General features: G+C 37.5%; 1 protein-coding gene across 1 annotated transcript in view; it reads left to right on the forward strand.

The window, feature by feature from the left end:
- The window catches only part of MAN2A1 (mannosidase alpha class 2A member 1), a 186804-nt gene that overhangs the window by 36692 nt on the left and 126700 nt on the right, over nucleotides 1–23412 (forward strand). Inside the window, exon 4 of the mRNA XM_066381983.1 lies at nucleotides 5885–6056. Within this exon, the coding sequence (XP_066238080.1) occupies nucleotides 5885–6056 (172 nt within the window). The remainder of the gene's footprint in view (nucleotides 1–5884; nucleotides 6057–23412) is intronic.

The following is a 23412-nucleotide window of genomic DNA, read 5'->3' on the forward strand; positions in this document are numbered from 1 at the left end:
TATTGAAAGATTTGAGAAGTAATGGAAGAAAACTATTGATAAAGAATAACATTATTAAAATAAAGAAGCTTTCTTTTTTTATGAGCCCTATTTGTATTTATTTTTAAATTTGAGAATATTCAAATGGAAATAACTTGAAATATGAGTTGAATTTTTAAATGCTTATTTGCATATAATTATTTGCAAAAAGTCTTTTTATATTTTCTTAACAGTTGGTACATATTTAACTTTTGAGTGAAATTAATGTACTCATTAAAAAATCATTATTTTACTAGTTAAAACCATAACAGTGTAACAATGACTTAAGGGACATGCCTTTTTTGAGATACGTATTTTAAGTCATTTTAAGGCTGACAGAGCTTTTTCAAATATTAATAGAAACTTAAAAGATATCGGCTAAAGATTATTAGGTTAGCATCAGAACAGTGTATGATATCTTTTACCTTTGGCTTCATTTCTAGTTGAAGTAATAAATTTGCATGTATACCTTTTTTTCAGTTCTTTTGGCCATATGTCATCATTCATCTATCAAATGCTTATTGAACTCTTGCTATTCCGTACCAGTACTGGATTCATGAGAACTGATTAGTTCGAAGTTGGGGTTGGCACCTTTCCAGGCCTGCATCTGAAATTTGCAGGACCTGGGGCAAAAGTACATGGAGTTACTCAGACCCTATGTCTAAACATTTAAAAGTTATAAATCAAACTAATACATTGCTAAATAAATTAGGTCCTTTTCACCTGCCTTGAGGAATAACTCAGTGATCTGGAAAGTCACACATGGGTTTAGATTGTTGGGGCTCCAGTTGCCCACGGGAATTTGGTGGTGTGTGGGGATAGTCACTCTATGGGGCACCACAATCCCTCTCCTAGACCTGGCTTGTCAAAACTAGGAGGGTGCTTGTGGCAGACACACCAACATTCTTCCTCCACACCTACAAACAGCAGCACCTTGGCTACTACCCAGGCTCGGAAGGTTACTACATTCAGGGCTCACTGCCCTGACAAGCTAGCTTGGGGCTGTTTGGACACTGATTTCTAGATGCTGGTACTCAAAAGGGCAGGGCAGGGCAGACCCTGGATGGGCATGTTCTTTGCCCTTTGGATTTATTATGTGGAAAAGAATGTTGTCAGAGGAAGAATAGAAGACTCTTCTAGAGCTCAGTGCTCATGGTGGGTCACTCTTGCTTAGGTCCTGAGGGTGATACTGTGTATGTTTATGAGCCAAATAAAACTAAGTGTTCCTTAAGAGGATCAAATCTCTACAAAGTCTCTAGCCTTTGAAGCTAGATCAGGAGTCCCCAAAATTTTTAAATGTATGATTTTTTTTCAGTGAATGGTTATTAATGTACATATTATTTTTATGTACATTAAAAATAACAATAGAGTTTTCAACTTTAGAACCTAAATTTTTATGATAAAATAATGTTATCAAATTTGGAATTATGCCTACTTTATAGAATTTCTAGTTATGTACTCTTTGTTTTAAATATTTCCCCATTTATTTAAAAGAGTGATTTGCTGCTTTAGGGATGATAGTGTAGTTAGAGTGCAAAAGACTAAATGCAAAGTTTTCTTAATGCTGTTTTAACCCTCATTCAATCTCCAAGTGTATTAAATGGAAAGAAAAAGGTTCTGAATTGACCACTTAAGTGTCCTAAGATGATTAAATCTAGCGGTTAAGAATATAATTTTATGTCACAAAAATTTATCCTGTAGAACTTTTCATAAAATATTGTCTTTCTGATTGGGCTCATGATAATATACAATTGTAGTTTTATAGTAATTTAGAAAAAGAAAGAGCCAATTCAATGTAAAAGGGAATACTTAATTACTCTATTATATAAGAGCAATAAAAACTAATTTACTGTTATATTACTCAATATTGAGAGCTTCAAGAAGCTTTCAGTTCATTCTTCATTAATTGTGCTATATTGTTGTGACATTAGTTTCTATTATAGATGAGTTTTATGGAAGGCTTTTAAGTGGACGTCTCTGAGCTTGTATTTTGGCTCACTTAAATGTCTTTGACATACCTTCTGCATGATCATTGAAGGGCAAATGAAGTGTTGAAGACAATGGATTAATCAGTCACTGTAATTCATTTATGAAAACTCCCGTGATAAACTACTCTTTGAAATGGTCTTAGTTCATAACAGAGTATAACTGATGTAAATAAGTAATTGTACGTTAGAAAAACCTTTTACTGATTAATCTTTATAAATGCTATTCTAAATTTGCCTTTCATGCTAGGTTACTAGAGTTGTCTTACTAATTTAATTTTAGAGGCATTTCACTGCTTATCGCTCTTTTCTTTTTTAATTGTGTTGATAACCAAATCATTAGAGATTATTTTTGACCTTTGTTAAAATTTAGGTGATAGGTATGTGTGATGTTTAAAAGAAATAATTCTCATAGAACCAGTCAAATAATTTACATGATCCTTACTGCACACATGTAATGATAGCATGGTACAGAAATAGATGTTATTTAATATACATTTGCTTTTGGCTCAATCTTACAATATAATATAGATGTATATTTAAAATAAGATAAATTTTAAATATTACAGTGGCATTTGTTAAAATAAGTTCTCCCCACATTACAGTTTTTATTTTTTGGATGATGATAACACAAGTTTTTTTCTAGTACTGTATTAGTTTTCTAGGGCTGCCATTAAGAAAGTACTACATAGACTAGAAGGCTTATACAACTGAAATTTATTTCCTAACATTTCTGGAGGCTAGAAGTCCAAAATCAACGTGTTGGCAGTGTTAGTTTCTTCTGAGGGCCTCTTGTGTTGGCTTGTAGGTGGCCGCCTTCCCCCAGTGTCTTCATAGGTCTTTCCTCTGTGTGTGTCCTGTTGCCTTCTCTTAATAAAGTCCTGTAGGATTAGGGGGTCCACTCACATGATTTCATTTTTTTCTTTTTTGTATTTTTCCGAAGTGAGAAGAGGGGTGGTGGGTGAGGCAGGCAGACAGAGGTGGGCGAGGCAGGAAGACAGACAGATTCCTGCATGCGCCCAACCGAGATCCACCTGGCCTGCCCACCAGGGAGCGATGCTCGGCCCCTCTGGGGCATTACTCCGCTGCAATCTGAGCCCTTCTAGCACCTGAGACGGAAGCCATGGAGCCATCCTTAGTGCCTGGGCCAACTTTGCTTGAATGGAACCTTAGCTGCAGGAGGGGAAGAGAGAGAAAAGAGAAGGGGAAGAGTGGAGAAGCAGATGGGTGCTTCTCCTGTGTCCCTTGGCCAGGAATCGGACCCAGGACTTCCACACACTGGGCCAGTGCTCTACTGCTGAGCCAACCGGCCAGGGCCTCACATGATTTCATTTTACCTTAATTACCTCTTTAAAGACTCTGTATCCAAATATAGTCACATTCTGAGGTAGTAGGAGTTGGGGCTTCAGCATAGGACTTTGAAGCAACACAATTCAGCCCATAACAAGGGCATAGGATGAATTCTATGCAAATCATAATTTTGAGCAACCAATAACTTTAAGATGTAAAACACTTATTAAAATTGTTATTTCTTTTTACTTTGATTGTGGAGATGGGGAAGTGACTAAAGACTTATAATGATAACTATCCTACTACTAAAAATAGCAGCTAGTATTTATCAAGTGCTATGTTATATACCAGGCTCAGGTCTGAGATATATGAGATTGTTTTTTTGTTCGTTTTAAATTTTTATTAAATTTTAATTTATTGTTTACATGGATTCAAGTGTCCCACTGAATATAACTCCCTCACCCCCACCCCTCTGTCCCTTTTTATACCCCCTTTACCCTCTACCCCTAACTCCCCCCTTCCCTCTAGGACCGTGATGGTGAACCTTTTTATAAAAACCGCCCACTTTTGCAGTGCTGGTCAACCTGGTCCCTCCCGCCCACTAGTGGGCAGTCCAGCTTTCATGGTGGGCCAATCCCAGCGCCATTTGGTTGCTTTGCTACTGCCCACCATGAAAGCTGGAATGCCCACTAGTGGGTGGGAGGGACCAGGTTGACCAGCACTGCAAAAGTGGGCAGTTTTTATAAAAAGGTTCACCATAATGGCTCTAGGATTTGCTGTCCTGTTATCTATATCTCTGTGTTATGTATATATATTTTCACTAATATCTTCACCTTCTTTGATCTCATTTTCTCATCCTACTTCCTTTTGACTGCTGTCCCTCTGGTCCCTGTGGCCCTGCCTCTGCCTCTATTCTGTTCCTCAATTCACTTTGTTCATTAGATTCCACATATATGTGAGATCATATGACATTTTTCTTTCTCTGCCTGGCTTATTTCACTTAGCATAATAATCTGCAGGTCCATCCATGCTGTCACAAAAGGTAAGATTTCCTTTTTCACAGCCGTGTAGTATTCCATCGTGTATATGTACCACAGCTTTTTAATCCAGTCGTCCACTGACAGGCACTTGGGCTGTTTCCAGATCTTGGCTGTTGTAAACAATGCTGCAATGAACATAGGGGTGCATGTCTTTTTTTGAATCAGTGGTTTGGTATTTTTAGGATATATTCCTAAAAGTGGGATAGCTGGGTCAAAAGTTCTATTTTTAATTTTATCAGGTACAGGCTTTTAATTTAAACATGGAAAAGTTGAATTATCCAGGTAGTGATATTTGGTGAAAAGCAGCCTAAGAATGCCCTAGATCAAGAAAGTCCTATAAAGAATAATTTATACTGCATTCCTACTTGGCTCCTAGTTTCATACCTGTCACTTCGTAGGTGCTCAGTAAATAACTATAGAATGAATAAATAGATTTCAGTTAAAGCAAATGAGAGAAATATAGTCATGTTGGCAATACCCTTTTTGAAAGCTCATATTTGCATTGTCAAATCAGTTGTATTGTCTTCTCGATATCATAACCGGCTTTTTTTTTTTCTAGAAAATATAGTATACATTGAATATTAAGGTAATTTCAGAGACAATAGTTCAGCCTGGACATAAAGACATACACCTCCCTGTAGGATATCATAGATAAGAGGTTGTTTTCCAGAGGGTCCACATTGCTTGTAGATGGACTTGGTAGCTCTGTATGCTTTTCTCTTAGTCAGTATATTGCTTTAGTACTCTGCCAGATGGGGCTATGTTGGAACCTATGAGTTTTGTCAGTAATGTTTCTTTATACTCAAATTGCAGATATCTTTAGATAACATTTCCTGGATATTTGAGAAGTAGCAGGAAAAGTCAGGAGAACTAAGTTATCAACATCTACAATTCTCTTTTGAGAAAACTTTACATAGATGTGTGCATATTGTTCAATTAGTATCAATTTGTGCAACCAAAAAATGGCATAATGAACAACCTTTGGAAACTAATACCTATTTTTGGCAGAATACTACTTCTTGGTCTTCATAATAGTGTTGTAATCACCTTATTGCTCCGCTGCTGACTTTTAGATGCAGTTTGTACCTCTGGTTTTCTTTTTCTTGGTTTGACTTACTCCATGAGTGGGGAATTTTAAATGTGCTATGAGAGGATGAAATTTCATCCCATATTATGAGAACAGTAATGCCAACTTGTTCACACTGTTTAGATTTTTAAAATAAGAAAATTCCTTAAACTAGAGATAAATTATAAATAATTAGATACTATAATTGTTAAGTATAGATAAATGCTTTTTGGTTTTAGGTTGTTTTTCTAATTTGTATCTGAATATGTGCAGTATTTTTATAATTTACTTTTTAGTGACTTTTTGAGTCTCATGTTCATTCAAATGTAATTTCACTAGTTAAAAACATTTGTTAAATTATTGTATATGTCTGTCTGTATGACTGATATATCCATGGATATCCAAAGGTTATACAGTGGAGTATGACTGAGTTGAAATCAGACATATGAACCAGACCTTTGTGGTATATTTTTGTCTTGATTTAGGTTGGTTGAAGACTTTCGATGACTACTTTAGAGAAAAGACTCAGTATATTTTTAATAATATGGTTGTCAAGCTGAAAGAAGACCCGCGGAGGAAATTTATATGGTCTGAGATCTCTTACCTTTCAAAGTGGTGGGATAACATAGATACTCAAAAGAAGGATGCTGTTAAAAGGTTTGTTTTTAAACTTTTTTTTGGAGTTTGGTAATATTAAACAATTGTCCAGTGAAACAAGTGTTGAAGTTTTAGAAGGTGAAATTCTTTGTTTTACATCTGAAACTTAAAGTATTTTTTCACATCTTTGTTTCCTTGATTCTGGTTCATCTCTGAAAAATTGACTTGAAACTTATCATCGAAATCTTTAGTTTCCAACTTTGTTTTAGAAATGCAAGTAGTAGGTTAAAGGGACTTGATATATATATTTTTAAATTTTATTTTGAAAATTAACAGGGTGACATTGATCAATAAGAGTACATAGGTTTCAGGTAAATGTTTTTATAGCATTTGAATTGTTGATTATGTTGTATATCCATCAACCAAAGTCAGATCATTTTCCATCACCTTATATTTGTCCCTCTTTACACCCTTCTCTCCCTCTCACTCCCCCCACATCCCTTTCTCCCTGGTAAACACTTCATTTCTAGACTTGATATTTTAAATGGTTTTTGAAACATATAATCAAGGGGACTCCGGGGAAGGTTGTTTCAGTGTGTTCTTGCTTCTTCAATCTTCTATATAGGAATATACCAATTTCTCTGCCTGTTCACCAGTAATATATATTTTTTTCTCTAGAACCTTGACCAATTTGATGGTAGAAAAACATAATTTTAAATTGCATTTGTGATGAGTAATAATATTGCATATTTTTCATATATAAACAAAGCAGTTTATAAATTGCTTGATCATGTAATTTTTCTTACTGATTTGTAATGATCTTCATACACACACAGATCATACACACACATTTATCCTCAATGTTTCTTTTCTTAATTCTTACTGCTTGATATACAGACTTTTAATGTTTTTATGTAGTCAAAGTGATTAATCTGTTTTCTTGATATTTACTTTGCCTGTCATATTTTAAAATGTATTTCCTAATCTGGAGATCAGATGAATAGTCCTCTTTCCCTAGTTTAATTTTTTACCATTCACTTTTTAAAGTTCTGAAATTAATATTTTTAATGTGCTGTGATGAGAGTTTCTGTTCACTGTATCTTCCTCCTCTCTGCTTCCTGGATATTAAGGATTATTTTAGCATGTATTGCTTTCTTTAACTTATTTAGTATCACATATACAGCACTTACTAAATGCTGTGTTCTAAGTGCTTTACAAATGGTAACCGATGATCCTCTTAACAACCCTGTGAAGTGGGTACAATGACCGCCCACATTTTAGAGATAGGAGCGCTCACTGGTGTTTCAGCATCACCCAGCTGGAGGTGCTTCCCTGGTATGTTGTTTGGTCCAGCCTATCAGGCCCGTACAGGCTGTTCACTTCATATTGTGCTGCTTCTGGAAGATTAAAGTAGTGCAGTTAAATATGCATTGATTTCTGGATTTTCTGACCTCTTTTATGGACTTTTCTGTTTGACTGTAATTCTTGCAACTTTATGATGTTTATTAACTGATAGTTGAAATCTCTTATTGTCTTTCTTTATTGAAAAATTATTTTAAAGAGTGACCTCTTGATTTTACCAATGAGCTTTAGAATTAACGTGTTTAATTCTTCCTACCCTATTAAAAAGAGGATTTTGATGGGAATTAACATAAACCTTTAAAGGTAATTTGGGAAGAACTGTTTATCCATCATTAGCCATTGGAGCTCTTTTTTTTTTTTTTTTTTTTTTTTTTTTTACAGAGACAGAGAGTCAGAGAGAGGGATAGACAGGGACAGACAGACAGACAGGAATGGAGAGATAAGAAGCATCAATCATTAGTTTTTTCATTGTGCACTGCGACACCTTAGTTGTTCATTGATTGCTTTCTCATATGTGCCTTGACCGTGGGCCTTCAGCAGACCGAGTAACCCCTTGCTCGAGCAAGCGACCTGGGGTCCAAGCTGGTGAGCTTTGCTCAAACCAGATGAGCCCGCGCTCAAGCTGGCGACCTCGGGGACTCGAACCTGGGTCCTCTACATCTCAGTCCGACGCTCTATCCACTGCACCACCTCCTGGTCAGGCTATTGGAGCTCTTTTGCTCCCTGATAGCACGCTTAAAATGCTTTTAAGATTGGTCGGGAAGGTGCCATCACTGAAGGCTATAGGCTGTGTGGGTATTGGGATGCAGTAAGAGTAGCTGCCCCACCCAAAGGGCTGGCCACTCCTCCACTCCGGCCACAGTGGCTAAGGGGACCAGAGTTGTCAGGATGTTCCTCCATTTATTCAAGCTAGAATCCCAAAATGTTATGTAAAGTATCTTTTTAAATTGAAATGTTAGCAGCTAATTTAGATTCTCTCTGATTTCTCTCTCTCCCTCCCTTTTTCCCTCTCTCCCTCTCTCCCTCTCTCCCTCTCTCCCTTCCTCCCTTCGCCTCCTTCTGCCCCGCACAGAGTCACAGAATCCTTGGTTTAAATTGAGTTACCTACTACTTTGCAACCTTCTATATTAAGAAAGAACTCTTCCATAAACCCCATGGAATTGGTGTTTATTTTATAGATAATTCTTTGAATTTTAAAAGAAAAAGAAAAATTTTTTTTATGTCTAGGTCTTACATTATTCCTTGAGTACATATATTTCTTAAATTAGAATTTTATAGAAATTTTATTCCTGTTGATTACTTTGTAAAATTGTATCACATTTGTAGTTTTGTTTTTTCTTAATTACTTTTGGAAAGCTGATTTTTTTTTTCCATCTTGATCAAATCGGTAAAGCTTTTACTTTTTTTGGTTGTTTTTTTGTGCCCCCTCTCATTCTCAAAGAACTGTTTTTGTTACTGATTTCTCCTTTTAACTTTTCTGCTTTCATCTTTTACTGATTCCTTCTCCCTGCTAGAAGAAATTTACTAATGCTAAATGGGCCAGTTCATTTAGTTTAGTAAGGAATATATATATCTGTGTTTATGTGTTTGCCTTTTAGCACTGCTCTACTAGCTTTTACATTTTTATTTTTTGTTGTATATTTTTCTTAAATGTTATATAACTGTATTTATTGCTTTTTTTCTTGATTTGAGTATGTAAAGAGAATGGTTTTTATTTGCCAAGTGCAATTTTTTACGTTATACTTTAGATTTAAAAACTAGTGTTCATGTCTTATGTCTAGAGAGTATGTACTATATACTGTTTATTCCTTTTGTTTGGATTTGTCTGATCTGTGCTGCCCTTCTTCATTTGAAGACAGTCTAGAGTGGTAGTTCAAATGGCTACTAGAACCCAGGCTGCATGGGTTCAGATCCTGACAAACTCCTGTCTACTGTGTGACTTTGGGAAGTTAACCTCTCTGTGTCTTATTCTCTTAATTTTTCAAGTGGAACTAATATTGGAACCTATTTATTTTTTTTATAAAGATTAAATGACTACAAATAGTGTGCCTAGCACAATATCTGGAATATTTTAAGTTGTTAATAAACATTAACAACCTTTATTTGCTACTTTGAGTTTTTCTCCTAGTTCTGAATTCATCCTTTAGAGTCTTCATCTTTTAACAACAAAATTTACCTATAAAATTTATATTCCCTCTTTTTATTCATACTTGAACAATAACAGATGTATTCTCACTTGGAATTTGTTCCAAAACAGAGAGTATAACTCTCCTGAAATCCCTTCTTTTTCTAACCATGCTTTCTTTTGCTTCCTTGCCATGGATATCAGTTAGTACTGGCTGGCCATATCCATTTCATCAGATTTCCTTTTGGCAAACAGTCTCTCACAGAACTCAGGTCCTCCATCTTCCCTTGCCTAAGTCAGATAGGCCGGCTATGACCTGAGCTCAGATAATCAATATATTATTTTTCCAGGGTTTGGAATCTTTAGAGAGTGAAACAAAGGTAGACAGATGGAAAGAAGGGAAACAGGCGTGGAGGGAAGGTTGAAGGTCGTCCCTCACAGCACCGGTGCATTTGCAAGACTCTTCCTGTCCTGTGACATGATCCCTGTGGTCCCAGCGGCACTTGGCCTCTTGTTTTCTTCCAGCCCTTCACTAAACCTGGACTTTTAGCCTGTCCTTGTCCTCTTTGTCCAGGACAGTTTCTCAGTGCGTTTCCCTTCCAGCATCAGCTAGTGTCACTTGCAAACAAGAAACCTACCTGATAGATTATTCTCCAGGTCCTCTATTGGAGAGCTGGGTTCTGGAAGATGAGCATTAGGGACCCAGCCGCCAGGAAAGACGCCCAGGTTATGAATCGAACTGGCCAAGGGACAGTGGAGAGCTGGGCTGCGGGAAGACTGGGAGATCCATAGGCGGCTGCTGTTTGTTGGGTGACGCACCGTGGCTGGCTTTCTGCATCTAGCTTCCTTTTGTGTGGCCCGTGAGCCAGGTGGGAGCTTGGCTGTTACGCAGGTGCTGCCTCACTGATTGTAAGAAAGAGTCCAGCCACCTCGGAAGGAAACTGGGCTCGCTACTTGCTGCTCTTTGTAAGGGGAGGCCTTGCCTGGCTCTTTCCCAGGGGGGCCGCAGCAGGGAGCCACCCTCTGCAGCAGTCAGGGCCTGTGGGTAGAGAGACTCATCCTGTAAGATGGGACTCAAGAAACACCCTGAGGACGAAGGATAGGGACTGTGTTTAGTGTCTGTCCCAGGATTCAGCTTTGCTTCAGCCCGGGGCCCTCCAGATGAGAGGCTGTTTCCAGAATCTCTCAGACTCGACTACTTGAGACTTCAGGCTGATTTTTCATGCAGGAGGGCTGTAGGTCAGTACTTGTTGAATTCTTTTAGTTTCACCTGCATTGTATCTCACAAGTGCCGATTTTATGGCATAAGGATGGCCCTTCTCTTGATTCTACCTGGACAAAGGTTTCTCTCTTTTTTTTCTGTTCTGTTAGCCATTTTACTTATACTGGACCATATGAAATTGCTGCTATCTGACTGCTTTTGATGTACAAAAATGACAATTTTATGTGATTTAACTCAATATTAAGGGTAGAAGGGATTAAGAAGTTGAGGATGGGAATGCAAATTAGAATCTAATGCTTAATCTATTGTTTTATTCAGACTCTTTTTGAGAGCTTTTATTTTTGGCAATGGAAATATTCTGAAATATAGGCCTGATCCTTTATGATATCATTTTGCTTGAAGAAAAAATTGTTTTATAGTCACATTAGGGCTAATGATTTTTGTTTCTGGTCAAGCTTTGCTAAAGTTCCCTCCCTTCTAGCTATAATCATTTCCTTTATTCATTTATTACATTTATCTATAGAACCAGGGCAGTAGCATTGTTTCCTACTTACTTAAACATTCTTGTTTCTTGCCTAAATATGTTTTGGGGAAAAACTTAATAGCGACATAGATTTGCTCCCATTATTTAAGATTCTGAGCTTTACTAAGTGACATTACTGATAAAAAATTTTTTGGCTATTAGTGTAATGCTTATGCAGTGGCTGTTTTTCCTTTTGAAGATGAGTCTATGGATTAAATGTCTGTACCTAAATTTGCGAGGTAGCTATTGCAGAGCAGAACCTGTTAATTCCTGCAGAGTTCTATGTGAGCTTTTATCATCCCTGAAGAATACCAATTGATTGTGGGAACTTAACAGAAACATAACTCAAATGATCCCATAATCTATTCTAGCAGTGACTTGCTTGATTCTTCCCTCTGTGGCAGCAGTAGCCAGCTCTATATGCTTTTGAAAATGAAAATACAGTTAACTAAAGGGAGATCTGTGCAAATATCTAGCCTTTACATTGTTTTGTGATTCAAACTAATTTAATCAATTGTAGTCATAGTGCTCGCTTGTAACATACCCAGTGGATTTAAAAGAAACTGCCTATTGTAAAATAACCATTTTATGTCTACTCTTGTTTTAATTTGGAAATGACTGGTATGTTAACATTGTTTTTAGTTTTTAGGCTTCCTATTTGAATATTTTTTGGCCTAAATGCAGTTAAATACTGCATGATGTTTATAAATACATCAAAATGTGTGCTCTTATTCAGAGTCAAGCAGCTGAAACATTAGCCTTAGCATTTCCTTTGACTAGCACCCAGTGTGGTACATGCTCATTTTTCCTCTTTGGGCTCGGAGGCATTGAGATAGTTTTTGTATTGTATCTGCTCCTGCTGTTGAGACCAGTGTTTAGTGGAGAAGCCCACTGCATTGTTAAAACCTAGAATAGTTTGTGTGTTTGCCTCAGTCTTGACCAGCTTTTCTCTGTGTGGACCTTTAGATATGAAATAAAGCTCCAAATATGTACTGGGAGTAAAGGTACCATCAGTACATATCGATATTCTATCTTCACTACAGTGCTGGATTTCATTGCTTTGCCAAGAATGCAGTCTTTCTCTAATCTTTGTGCCATCCTCTTCCATCTTTCTTTGTAAGTTTATGTTTAAGTGAACCTTCTACCCTATTCTCTTAGCTATCTCTGTTTACTTACCGAAATCAAAGAAATGCTTGAGGTTACCTTCTTAAATAATACAGGCCCAAACTTACTGAAATACATTTTGAGTTTCACTAGAAAAATGTACCTCTTAAGTTCTTATACAGACTAATTTATTATACATTTTATACAGGTCAGATTTTATGGTATTTGACTAAAGGCTGCTGTAAAATTTATAGAGCAATGAGAAGTCACAGTGTGTCTTGTGATGTTCAGGGAAAATTGCAGATTTGGATTGATTTTAGAGCCTAAAGATACATAGCATTATCAAAGCAGTGTACCACTGTCTAAAATAACTTCAGTTCTAATAGTTGAAGCAGTTGAATAAAACTTATATATTATTGTAAAGCCAGTAGGCACTGCCACCATCACAGCCACCTGGCCCATGCAGGTTCGCATTGGATTTGGACAGTCCGTAAAGAAACAACGGAGCCAAAAACTGATGGGCCATTAGCTTTAATCCTAGCTTACACCCGGCGGGCAAGTAAAAACACACACTGGGCTCCAAAACCCACTCACATTCAGTGCTCACAAAGCTACTGACTTATCCGAGTTTCCTAGAATCAAAGGTTTCTAGCTCACCAGACTTATTCACCTCTGTTCCCCATCTCCTTCCTTCTCCTTGCACAAACTCTGCACAAACTGGCTTTTCCTTCAGCACTCTGCCTCTGCCTCTTGGCTGCTTCTCCTGGCCTCCTCCACGTGGCCTTTCTCTGCTCTCTAATGCTCATCTCAGGAACCAAGAGAGCAAGCTCCCGTTCTGCCCCCATTTTATAGTGTAGAAATCAAAACCTTTAATCCAATATACAAAATAGGGAAGTCTCTAATACAAAGTCACTTATCTGAGGCATGATGGGATTGTACCACCCCACATCAAAAAGGTTGGGAAAGGCTTAGTCCTAAAACCAAGCCCCAGGCTACAAGGATCCTGCCTGCCCTCAGCCCACTCCCAACACACATTAATATCACCTGGGCAACGGCTTCCACGTGGGCAGCGCCATCTTTAACAAAGTGAGCATAATATATTTTATCTGCCCAACAATTATAAAGCATGTGCTCCCTCCCATTCTCTCCAGTCCCAGTTCATCTCAAATGATGCAGCTCTGTTCTTGTTCACTTCAGCTTCTGTTTGCATCATGGAATCTGGCAAAAGCCTTGAGGACCTTGCCAGCTGCCTCATCCATTGGATACGTCCTCATTCCCCTGGGAAAGTTTCTTTGCAGCACAGCATTGACACTAACCACTCCATTGTCCTGGAAATTCTTTCTTTTTTTTTTTTTTTGTCACCTGTGACCCAGAGCGTTTTGTGTCCTGCTTCTCTTTCTGCATTGTTGACCGTTCCTTTCTCATCACTTCTTGTTTTCTCTTCTGCTCACTTCCTAATGTTCCCGTTCTGGCCTGAGGGGTAGCGCCTTTTGGTTCTTCTCTTCATCATGAGCACTTAACTACACTGGTTTTAATACCAGGTGTTCAGGCTGCTTTCAGAGCTACAGCTCCAACTGTGATTTCTTTCTTCTTCCTTATTGGTAATAGAGCGCTTACTGGGTGTAGGCATTTTCTAAGCACTTATATGTATTTATTCAGCCCGTTTTATAGCATTCCCATGAGTTAAGATTCTTTATTATTTTCATCTACTGTTGAAAAATCTGAAGCAGAGGTGTTAAGGAACTCACCTGTGGTCACCCCAACCTAGGAAGTGTGGCATGAGGACCAGAGCCAGGCAGTCTCACCCCCAAACCAGCACTCTGTTCCACTGTGTGCTCTGCCACTCAGGCCACATCCAGTCACTTCTCAAGCCTTGTCTGTCTGCCCCTTTAGTATCTCTGCAGACGGACCCCCAACTCCATCCCCATTACTCTTGTTCCTTCACCTGGTCTTTCTGTATCCAGCTGTGTATGCTAGGTGTCCACCATTTCAGCAACGGAGTTAGGTTTTTAGTATGTGAGTATGCCCATGCCACTTCTTGGCTTCAGAATGCTTCAGTTATACTTCAGTGTCAAAACGTTCAGCCCAGTCTCCTTTGCCCGGTACATACTGGCTTTCCTTCTCTGATTCTTCCTTACTTATCCACCCTTGGCTCTGATGACTCCCTGCCTTGCAGCCTACTTTAGCCGTGCTGAGCCACGCGGGTATCCTCAGGCACATGCTTTTTCCTGTTTCTTAAGAATTTACTCATGAGTTTAGCTTATATATTTTTTCCTTCTGTACATTGGACAATCTCAGTCCTACTCATTTTCTAAGACTTAGCTGAAATATTACCTGATTTCTGAAGCCTTCCCTTATTTACTCCATTGTTTATTCAACAACTATTTACTGTGCCAGACCCCAGGGATACAGGAGATGAGTGACCAACCTGGTCCTGACCCTCAGGGCAGAACAGAGCAGACATGTAACTAAACACAGTATCACAATAAAGTGTTTTCTTCAATGGAAGCAAGAAGCAGATCTTGGAAGGCTTCCTGAACAAGTGTTATTCAAGTTGAAACAGGAAAGGTGATTAGAATTAGCCAGTTAAGCAGGGGGTAATAGAGGGTGAGGAAGGAATTCTGGGTTATGAGAGGAGAATTGTGAGTATGGGCCAGCAACTAGCAAGAGCAGGGCATGCTCAAACACCTGAAAGAAGTGTGTACTAGGTGCATCAGTGCAGGGAAGGGCGGGGTGAAGGGGCCTGGTAATGTCTGGTCATCAGGTGGATGTAAGTTAGGATACTGCAATATATTATACTATCACAAATCCTTTAGAATGACTAAAATCGAAAAGGCTGACAACACCAAGATTTGGCAAGGATATGCAGCATTCTCATATATTGCTAATGGGAATGTAGAATGAGATAAACACTTTTCTGAAAAGCCACCAAAGAGTATTCTAAAGTTAAAAACACATCATGTGACCTAGAAGTTTGTGCCTAGAGAAATAAAAACATGCTCCCAAAAGACTTACACAAACATTTTCATGACAGACTTCTTCATCATAACTCCAAACCAGAAAGAGTTCAGTGTAATATGGATAAATCTAACAAACATGTGAAGCCTGATGCTGTAATGTATATATTGTGTGATTCCAGCTAAATTGGTCTGTTGTAATAGAAATCACAATATCAGAGTATCTTTTCTCTTTTGTGGGGGTTGTGGTAGGAATTGATTGGAAAGGGGCATGATGGAATTCTGAGTCAATGGAATTATTCTATATCTTGGATTACCAGGGTATAAACACTTGTCAAAATTCATCAAACTGAGCATGTGTATATTGCATGTTATATCTCAATTGGAAATAATTTTTTTTAGAAAATACTATATAATTATAAACATAATGGTATATGTCTATTTATTAACATGGGGAGATGTCCATATGGTATAGTATTAAGTAAAATAAGTTGGTTTAATTTATTAAGATAATAAAAGTGGATTTATTTTATCTTTTAACCTCTTATGTATTTTCTCATTTATTTTGAATATTTTATTATTTTTTGGGGGAAAAAACAGGATGAAAAGATATTTACTATACAGTGAAATATTTAATGTGTATTATCTGTTTACTAAAACTTACAGTAACTATTAAACCATCTGAGACATACATTTATAAATAAAACTTCACGACTAGTCTTCCATGAATGCATAGGGTCTATCTTTATTTTAAGAATATACAGTACTTTTCTTTTTACACTTTAATATATTTTTGATTTTTGAATGAGTATATATGCATTATAAAATTTGATAGTTATTTTTTAAATTTTTAAAAGATTTTATTAATTTTAGAGAGGAGAGAGAGAGAGAAGGTAAAAAGGGGGAGGAGCAGGAAGCATCAGCTCCCATATGTGCCTTGACCAGGCAAGCCCAGGGTTTTGAACTGGCGACCTCAGCATTCCAGGTCGACACTTGATCCACTGCGCCACCACAGGTCAAGCTAAAATTTGATAGTTATTGATAGCAATATGTGAAAATACCCATTTCTATACATCTTTGACATCAGTTTATTGTACAACTTTTGGTCTTCCCAATCTGATATGTGAAAGTGAAGTTTTCACTGAAGTTTTAATTTTCATTTCCTTAGGAGTAAATTTAATTTTTTTTTTCATTTCTAGAAACCTGTTCTGAAGTAATCTGCTTTATATTCTTTGGTCTTTTTTTTTTTTTTTGGCTTATTACTACCCTTTGCTCAGAGTTTTGTACTAAAAGGAACACAAACTTAAATGACAAGAAAACAGATGTGATTCATGCTCTTATGGAGCTTACAGTCTCTTGAAGGAAAAAAACCAGTAAATATACAAATGTATAATTAAATTTTGTGATAAATGCTATTTAAAGGAATATTTTAGAATTCATGAAAGATAATTTGGGTGGGATTTGGGTGGGATGGTGGTGGCCAATGAAGGCTCCTAATAGATCCATGGGAGCCACCAAGGCATATGTTGGCAGGGAAAACATCCCCAGCAGAAAGAGCATGGACAGCGAACTGAAAGACGGGGGCATGGCTGGAACGATGTGACGAAGAACAGGTGAGAGATGACTAATTTGCCATCTGCTCCTCATGCTAATCTTTAAAGATAGGCATCAACAATATTCAATGAGTTTCCCAATTATTTTGTGTGAGAGGTTTTAAAACATCTTATTTTTATCCTCCTGTTAGATAGTCCCCATGATACATGATACATGATACATGATACATGATGGCATGAATCAGGTTATCCGATAAGCAAAGCAAATGTCTGTAGGTTATTAACTGATTCATTGGAAGCCTCCATCTTTCTGAATTTTCTTTTTAACAAATTTCTTATTTAAGAATGAATCCCTGTACATCATCTTGTGTTTGAGAATGAATCCCTGTACATCATCTTGTATTATTTCATCTTTTCCCAGATGTGTGATTGCAAATTCTACTCGTTTTCTCATGTGGTTTAATTTATGATTCCTTGAAGCTCACTAAATGACGCATTGTTTGCTACTAAGTTATCTGTTAACAATTCTTCCATTAAGGAAAAAAGCTCTGTGAGTCTGTCTTTCTGAGTGTGACCAAGTTTCAAATGTGTGATGAATCCACATAAGGGAAATAGTGACACTTCAGAGAAAATGATTTGCAGTTTCTTGTGCTTGGCAGTAAATTCTTAAGTGTAAATTCTGTGTCTTAGGCAGAATGAACTGTGATCGATATGCTCAGCTTAGCTTAATTTTGACCAGTTACTTTCTTAAGCTTTTTATACTAAATTCTCCAGTGGTAAAATAGCAAAAACATGAAGTATGTAATGTCATCACCAGTAGTTACAAGTCGATCATTTCAAAAAGTCATAGGAGTTCTGAAAGTTAGTGCCTGGTTTCCCATTTTCTGGTTTTGCTGCATGTATCATATATACATATTCCTTTCCCTCGCTTCCCACTGAGTCTTTCTCTTTTGCTTCTAGATCTCTTGTTCATTAGGAAACATGAGGAAAAGTATACATGGGGGAAAATTTGCCAAAAAACAGGGTATCTATGGTAGAAACTAAGCGATAGACCTTATTGGGGGGCACATTTTTATTCATTCGTTTATTTATTTTTTGTATTCCCTTGTCACAGAGAAATAGACCAATTGATGTTTGTTGAACACCAGGTAAATGGAAATACTTGGAAGCTTGGAAGCACTGTACTTTTTGTAGGTTTTTCTGTAGATATAGGTATTTCCCATTACTTACTTGATATGTTATAAACATTATTAAAGTCTTAACATCTACAGTTCGAATGTTTTAATTTTATTTTCATAATATTGCTAACAATAATGATTTTAAATATGGTACTTTTTTTGTAGGCCAACATAGCTTTTCTATTATTGCTTCTGAGTGTTTTTCCAAGTATTTTTTGAGGTTTTGTTTCTGTAAGACTGTAACACTTTTTGTACCATCAGTAAATGGTGATGGGCATAGTAGGTCATTAGCTCATTAGGTCAACAATTTTCATTATGTTCCTTTGGACCTTTTTGTTTTCCTCTCATTCATCAGATACTTCTAAAGTACTTACTGCATCTTTTCCACAATACAGGGATATACATGGCAAATTTGTAGACCTCTGCTTTCCTGGATTTTCTCTCTGGAAATGTCTTCTGGTTTATCAGCTTTTTCTTGCCATTCTTATTTATGATTCAAAGTGATAGACTAGGAAAAACAGGTAGTTCAGTGAAATAGGGTTATTCACTAATGTGATTATTCAGCCAGGTGTCCATTGTCACATTACCCCATATTTTCAATCATTTTGTCTGTTTTCTACCTTTGAATTTCTGTTCTGAGAAATTATGCTAAGAAAAACTAAAACATATGTTCTTTCAGGCCTGTGTGAGGCCATCATTTATGCCTGTTGTGACCTATTCATATAGTTTTTCTTAAAAACCCGTATGAGAGCATGCCACATTTCATTTTTTTAATACAGTTGTGAATGGGATTGTTTTCTTAGTTTTCTTTTCTAATAGTTCATTATTGGTGTATAAAAATGAAACTGATTTCTAGATATTTATTTTGTATTCTACTTTACTGACTTCATTTATCAGTTCTAGTAGGTTTTTGTAGAATCTTTAGGGTTCTCTGTATATAATAACATGTCATCTGCACATAATGATGTTTCTCCTTTTTTTTTTTTTGTCCGATTGCTGTGGCTAGGACTTCCAGTACTGTGTTGAATAATGATGAAAGTAGACACACCTGTCCTGTTCTTGATCTTAAGGGAAATACTTGTAGTTTTTGCCTGTTGAGTATGATATTGATTGTGGGTTTGTCATAAAAAATACGGCTTTTTTTACATTGAGGTGCGGTCCCTGTATTCACACTTTGGTGAGAGTTTTAATCATAAATGGGTGCTGGATTTTATCAAATGCTTCCTCTGCATGTATTGATATGATCATGTGTTTTTTATTCATTTTGTTTATGTGGTATATCACGTCTATTGATTTGTGGATATTGTACCAAATTTGCATTCCTGGAATAAATCCTACTTGACCATGGTATATGATATTTTTAGTGTATTGCTGAATCTAGTTTGCAAGTATTTTTAATTTTAGCATCAATGTTCATCAGGGATATTGGCCTATAATTTTCTTTCTTTGTAGTGCCTTTAATTGGTTTTGAAATTAGGATAAAACTTGGGAGTCTTCCCTCCTCTTAAATTTTTTGGAATAGTTTGGGAAGGATGGATGTTAGTTCTTCTGTAAATGTTTGGTGAAATACATTGATGAAGCCATATGGCCAGTACTTCTGTTGGATGGGAATTTTTTTTTATTACTGCTTCATTTTCATTAGTTAAGATTAGCTTGTCTAGATTGTCTGATTTGTCCTTCTAGGAATTATTTAATTTGGAAGATTGATTGTTTTTTAAGAATTAATTCATTTCTTCCAGATTGTCCAATTTGTTGGCATATAGTTGTAATATCCTTTTATAGTCCTTGTATTTCTTTGGTACCAGTTAATTCTCTTCTCATTTCTGATTTTATTTATTTGGGTCCTCTCTCTTTTTTTCTTGATAAGTCTGGTTAACCAGCCCTTGGTTCCAATGATCTTTTGTGTGTGTTTTGCATTTTTTTTTGGACTCTCTTTTATTTATTTCTGCTCTGATTTTTATTATTTTCTTCCTTTTACTCATTTTGGGCTTTTTTTGTTTTTTCTAGTTCCTTTAAGTGTAAAACTAAGTTATTTGAGATTTTTCTTGTTTCTTCAGATAGGCCTGTAATGTTATGTATTTCCCTCTTGCTGTGTCCCAAAGATTTGGAGTTGTTTGTTCTCACTTTCATTTGTTTTAAGATATCTTTTGATTTCTTCCTTGATCTCATTGTTTAGTAACATGTTATTTAGCCTCTATGTCTTTATGTGTTACTTAATGTTTTTTCCTTGCGATTGGTTTCTAGTTTCATACCATTATGTTTGGAGACCATTCCTGATATAATTTTAGTCTTCTTAAATTTATTGAGACTTGTTTTGCATCCCTACATATGGTTTATCTTAGAAAATGTCCCATGTGCACTTGAAAGGAATGTGTATTTTGCTGTTTGGGGCCAAAATGCTCTGAAGATATGAATTAATTATCCATCTGGTCTAGTGAGTCATTTAGGGCCACTGTTTCCTTATTGATTTTCTGTCTGGAAGTTCTATCCATTGATGTCATTGGGTATTAACATCTCTTACTATGACTGTATTACTGTTCATCAGGATTTGTATTACATATTTAGGTGCTTCTAGGTTGGGTGCATAAATGTTTACAAAGGTTATAGAATCCTATTGGATTGTTCCCTTTATCATGTAGTGTCCTTCTTTGTCTATTACTACAGTCGTTCTTTTAAAGTCTATTTTGTCAGATATAAGTATTGCTATTCCAGCTTTTTTTCTTCTCTATGTGAAATATATTTTTTCAAGTTTGGATATATCTTTCATTCTGAGGTGGGTCTCTTGTAGACAGCATATACATAGGTCTTATTTTATTATCCATTCAGCTACCCCATGTCTTTTGATTGGAGCATTTAATCCATTTACATTTAAAGCAGTTATTGATAGGTACATATTTATTACCATTTTATTCTCTTAATTATGTCCCGTTTGTTTCTTTTTAAAGCAGCCCCTTTGACATTTCTTGTAATACAGGTTTGGTACTAAAAAACTCTGTTAGTGTTTTATCGTGTGTGGGAGTGTTTTTTGTTTGTTTTTTGGTCTGGGAAGGTCTTGATTTCTCCTTCAATTTTATTTTATTTTATTTTTTTTACAGAGACAGAGAGAGAGTCAGAGAGAGGGATAGATAGGGACAGACAGACAGGAACGGAGATGAGAAGCATCAATCATCAGTTTTTTGTTACAACACCTTAGTTGTTCATTGATTGCTTTCTCATATGTGCCTTGACTGTGGGCCTTCAATAGACCAAGTAACCCCTTGCTCAAGCCAGCGACCTTGGGTCCAAACTGGTGAGCTTTGCTCAAACCAGATGAGCCTGCACTCAAGCTGGCGACGTTGGGGTCTTGAACCTGGGTCTTCCACATCCCAATCTGACGCTCTATCCACTGTGCCACTGCCTGGTCAGGCTCTCCTTCAATTTTAAATGATAGCCTTGCTGGGTAAAGTACTCTTAGTTATAGGTTCTTGCATTTCATCACTTTGAATATTTTATGCCAAACCTGGCCTGAAATGTTTCTGTTGAGGAATCAGCTGACAGTTTTATGGGAGCTTGCTTGTTTGTAGTTGATTGTCTTTCTCTTACTCTTTTTAAGATTCTCTCTTTGTCTTTAACCTTTGGCATTTTTTTTTTTTTTTTTTGTATTTTTCTGAAGCTGGAAATGGGGAGAGACAGTCAGACAGACTCCCGCATGCGCCCGACCAGGGATCTACCCGGCACGCCCACCAGGGTCGAGGCTCTGCCCACCAGGGGGCGATGCTCTGCCCCTCCGGGGCGTTGCTCTGTTGCGACCAACCAGAGCCACTTTAGCGCCTAGGGCAGAGGCCAAGGAGCCATACCCAGCGCCCGGGCCATCTTTGCTCCAGTGGAGCCTCGGCTGTGGGAGGGGAAGAGAGACAGAGAGGAAGGAGAAGGGGAGGGGTGGAGAAGCAGATGGGTGCTTCTCCTGTGTGCCCTGGCCAGGAATCGAACCCGGGACTTCTGCATGCCAGGCCGATGCTCTTACCACTGAGCCAACCGGCCAGGGCCAACCTTTGGCATTTTAATTATAATGTATGTATCTTGGTCTGGGCCTCTTTGGGTTTGTCTTATTTAGGACTCTCTGCTTTCTGGACTTGTCTTTTTTCTTCACCAGGTTAGGGAATTTTTTGATCTTTATTTATTCAAATAAGCTCTCAATTTCTTGCTCTTTCTTTTTTCCTTTTGGTACCCCTATAATGCTAATGGTATTTTGCTTCATTTTGTCTCAAAGGTCTCTTAAACGTCCTTATTTTTTTGATTATTATTATTTTTTTTGCTGCTGTGATTGGGGGTTTTTCTACCTTGTCTTCCATACTGCTGATTCGATCCTCTGCTTAATTCAACCTACTATTGATTCCTTCCAATGTATTCTTCACTTCTGACTTGCTTTTTTTTTATGGTTTCTCTGTTCTTTTTCTTGTTGTTGGACATTCTTATAGCCATGGCTTTGAACTCTGTATCTGATAAATTTCTTAACCTTCATTTCATTTAACTCTTTTTCTAGAGATTGTTCCTATGCTGTTATTTGGGGACTGTTTCTTTTTCTCCCCATTTAGTTTGCCTCTTTCTATTTGTTTCTGTGAATTAGATAAATCTGCTATGACTCCCATTCTTGGTGGGGTAGCCTTTTGTAATAAGTGTCCTGTGGCATCCAGTGTTTGTTCACCTAAGCTGGGTGGCCCAGAATGCTCCAGAATGTCCCTTGTGTGGGTTACATGGGCCCTCCTATTGTAATTGAGTCTTGATTGCCATTGGTTCATATGTATGTGAGATTGACCCTCATGTTAGCTGTGAGGCTTAACTCTGTCCATAGTCTGCAAGTTGTGTGTACGTGCTGACCACATGAAGTGAAATTCACCCCAGCAAGCCTGGGTGTCTACTAAGATCTCCCTCTGGATGTGCTGCTTATGAAGCTTATTGGATCCTGCTCTGATATTGTCTGAAGCTGGCCATTGGGTGTGTTGTTTCTGGGGCCTCTAGGGAGAGACTTGGGTGCAGGTCAATATAAGATGCTGCCTGTGACTGGCTCTGGGCAACCTATTGGAGCTACAAGCAATCCAAAGTTTCTGGCTGCCTCTACTGGGCTTGCGTGTGCATGGGAAGGCCAAGCTGCACACCAAGGCCAGCTTTTAATAGCATTGGGCCTAGGGGCAGATCATCAAAAGTCCTAAGGCACCCGAGATCTTCCTCTACTTGCCTCTACCTGCCAGCCACCTGTTAGGCTCAATCACTGAAATAGCCTCTAGTGGTACTTGAGCCACATGTGGTAGTTTCTGAGTGAGTCACCAGGTAGGGGTGAGTTCAGTGGTGTTCACTAGATTGATACAGGTTCAAACTCAGTGCCACTGCTGGGTCTGAGGCCATTCAGCAAATG

This window comes from Saccopteryx leptura, chromosome 4 (genome assembly GCF_036850995.1).
Source record: "Saccopteryx leptura isolate mSacLep1 chromosome 4, mSacLep1_pri_phased_curated, whole genome shotgun sequence".
Classification (NCBI taxonomy): Eukaryota; Metazoa; Chordata; class Mammalia; order Chiroptera; family Emballonuridae; genus Saccopteryx; species Saccopteryx leptura.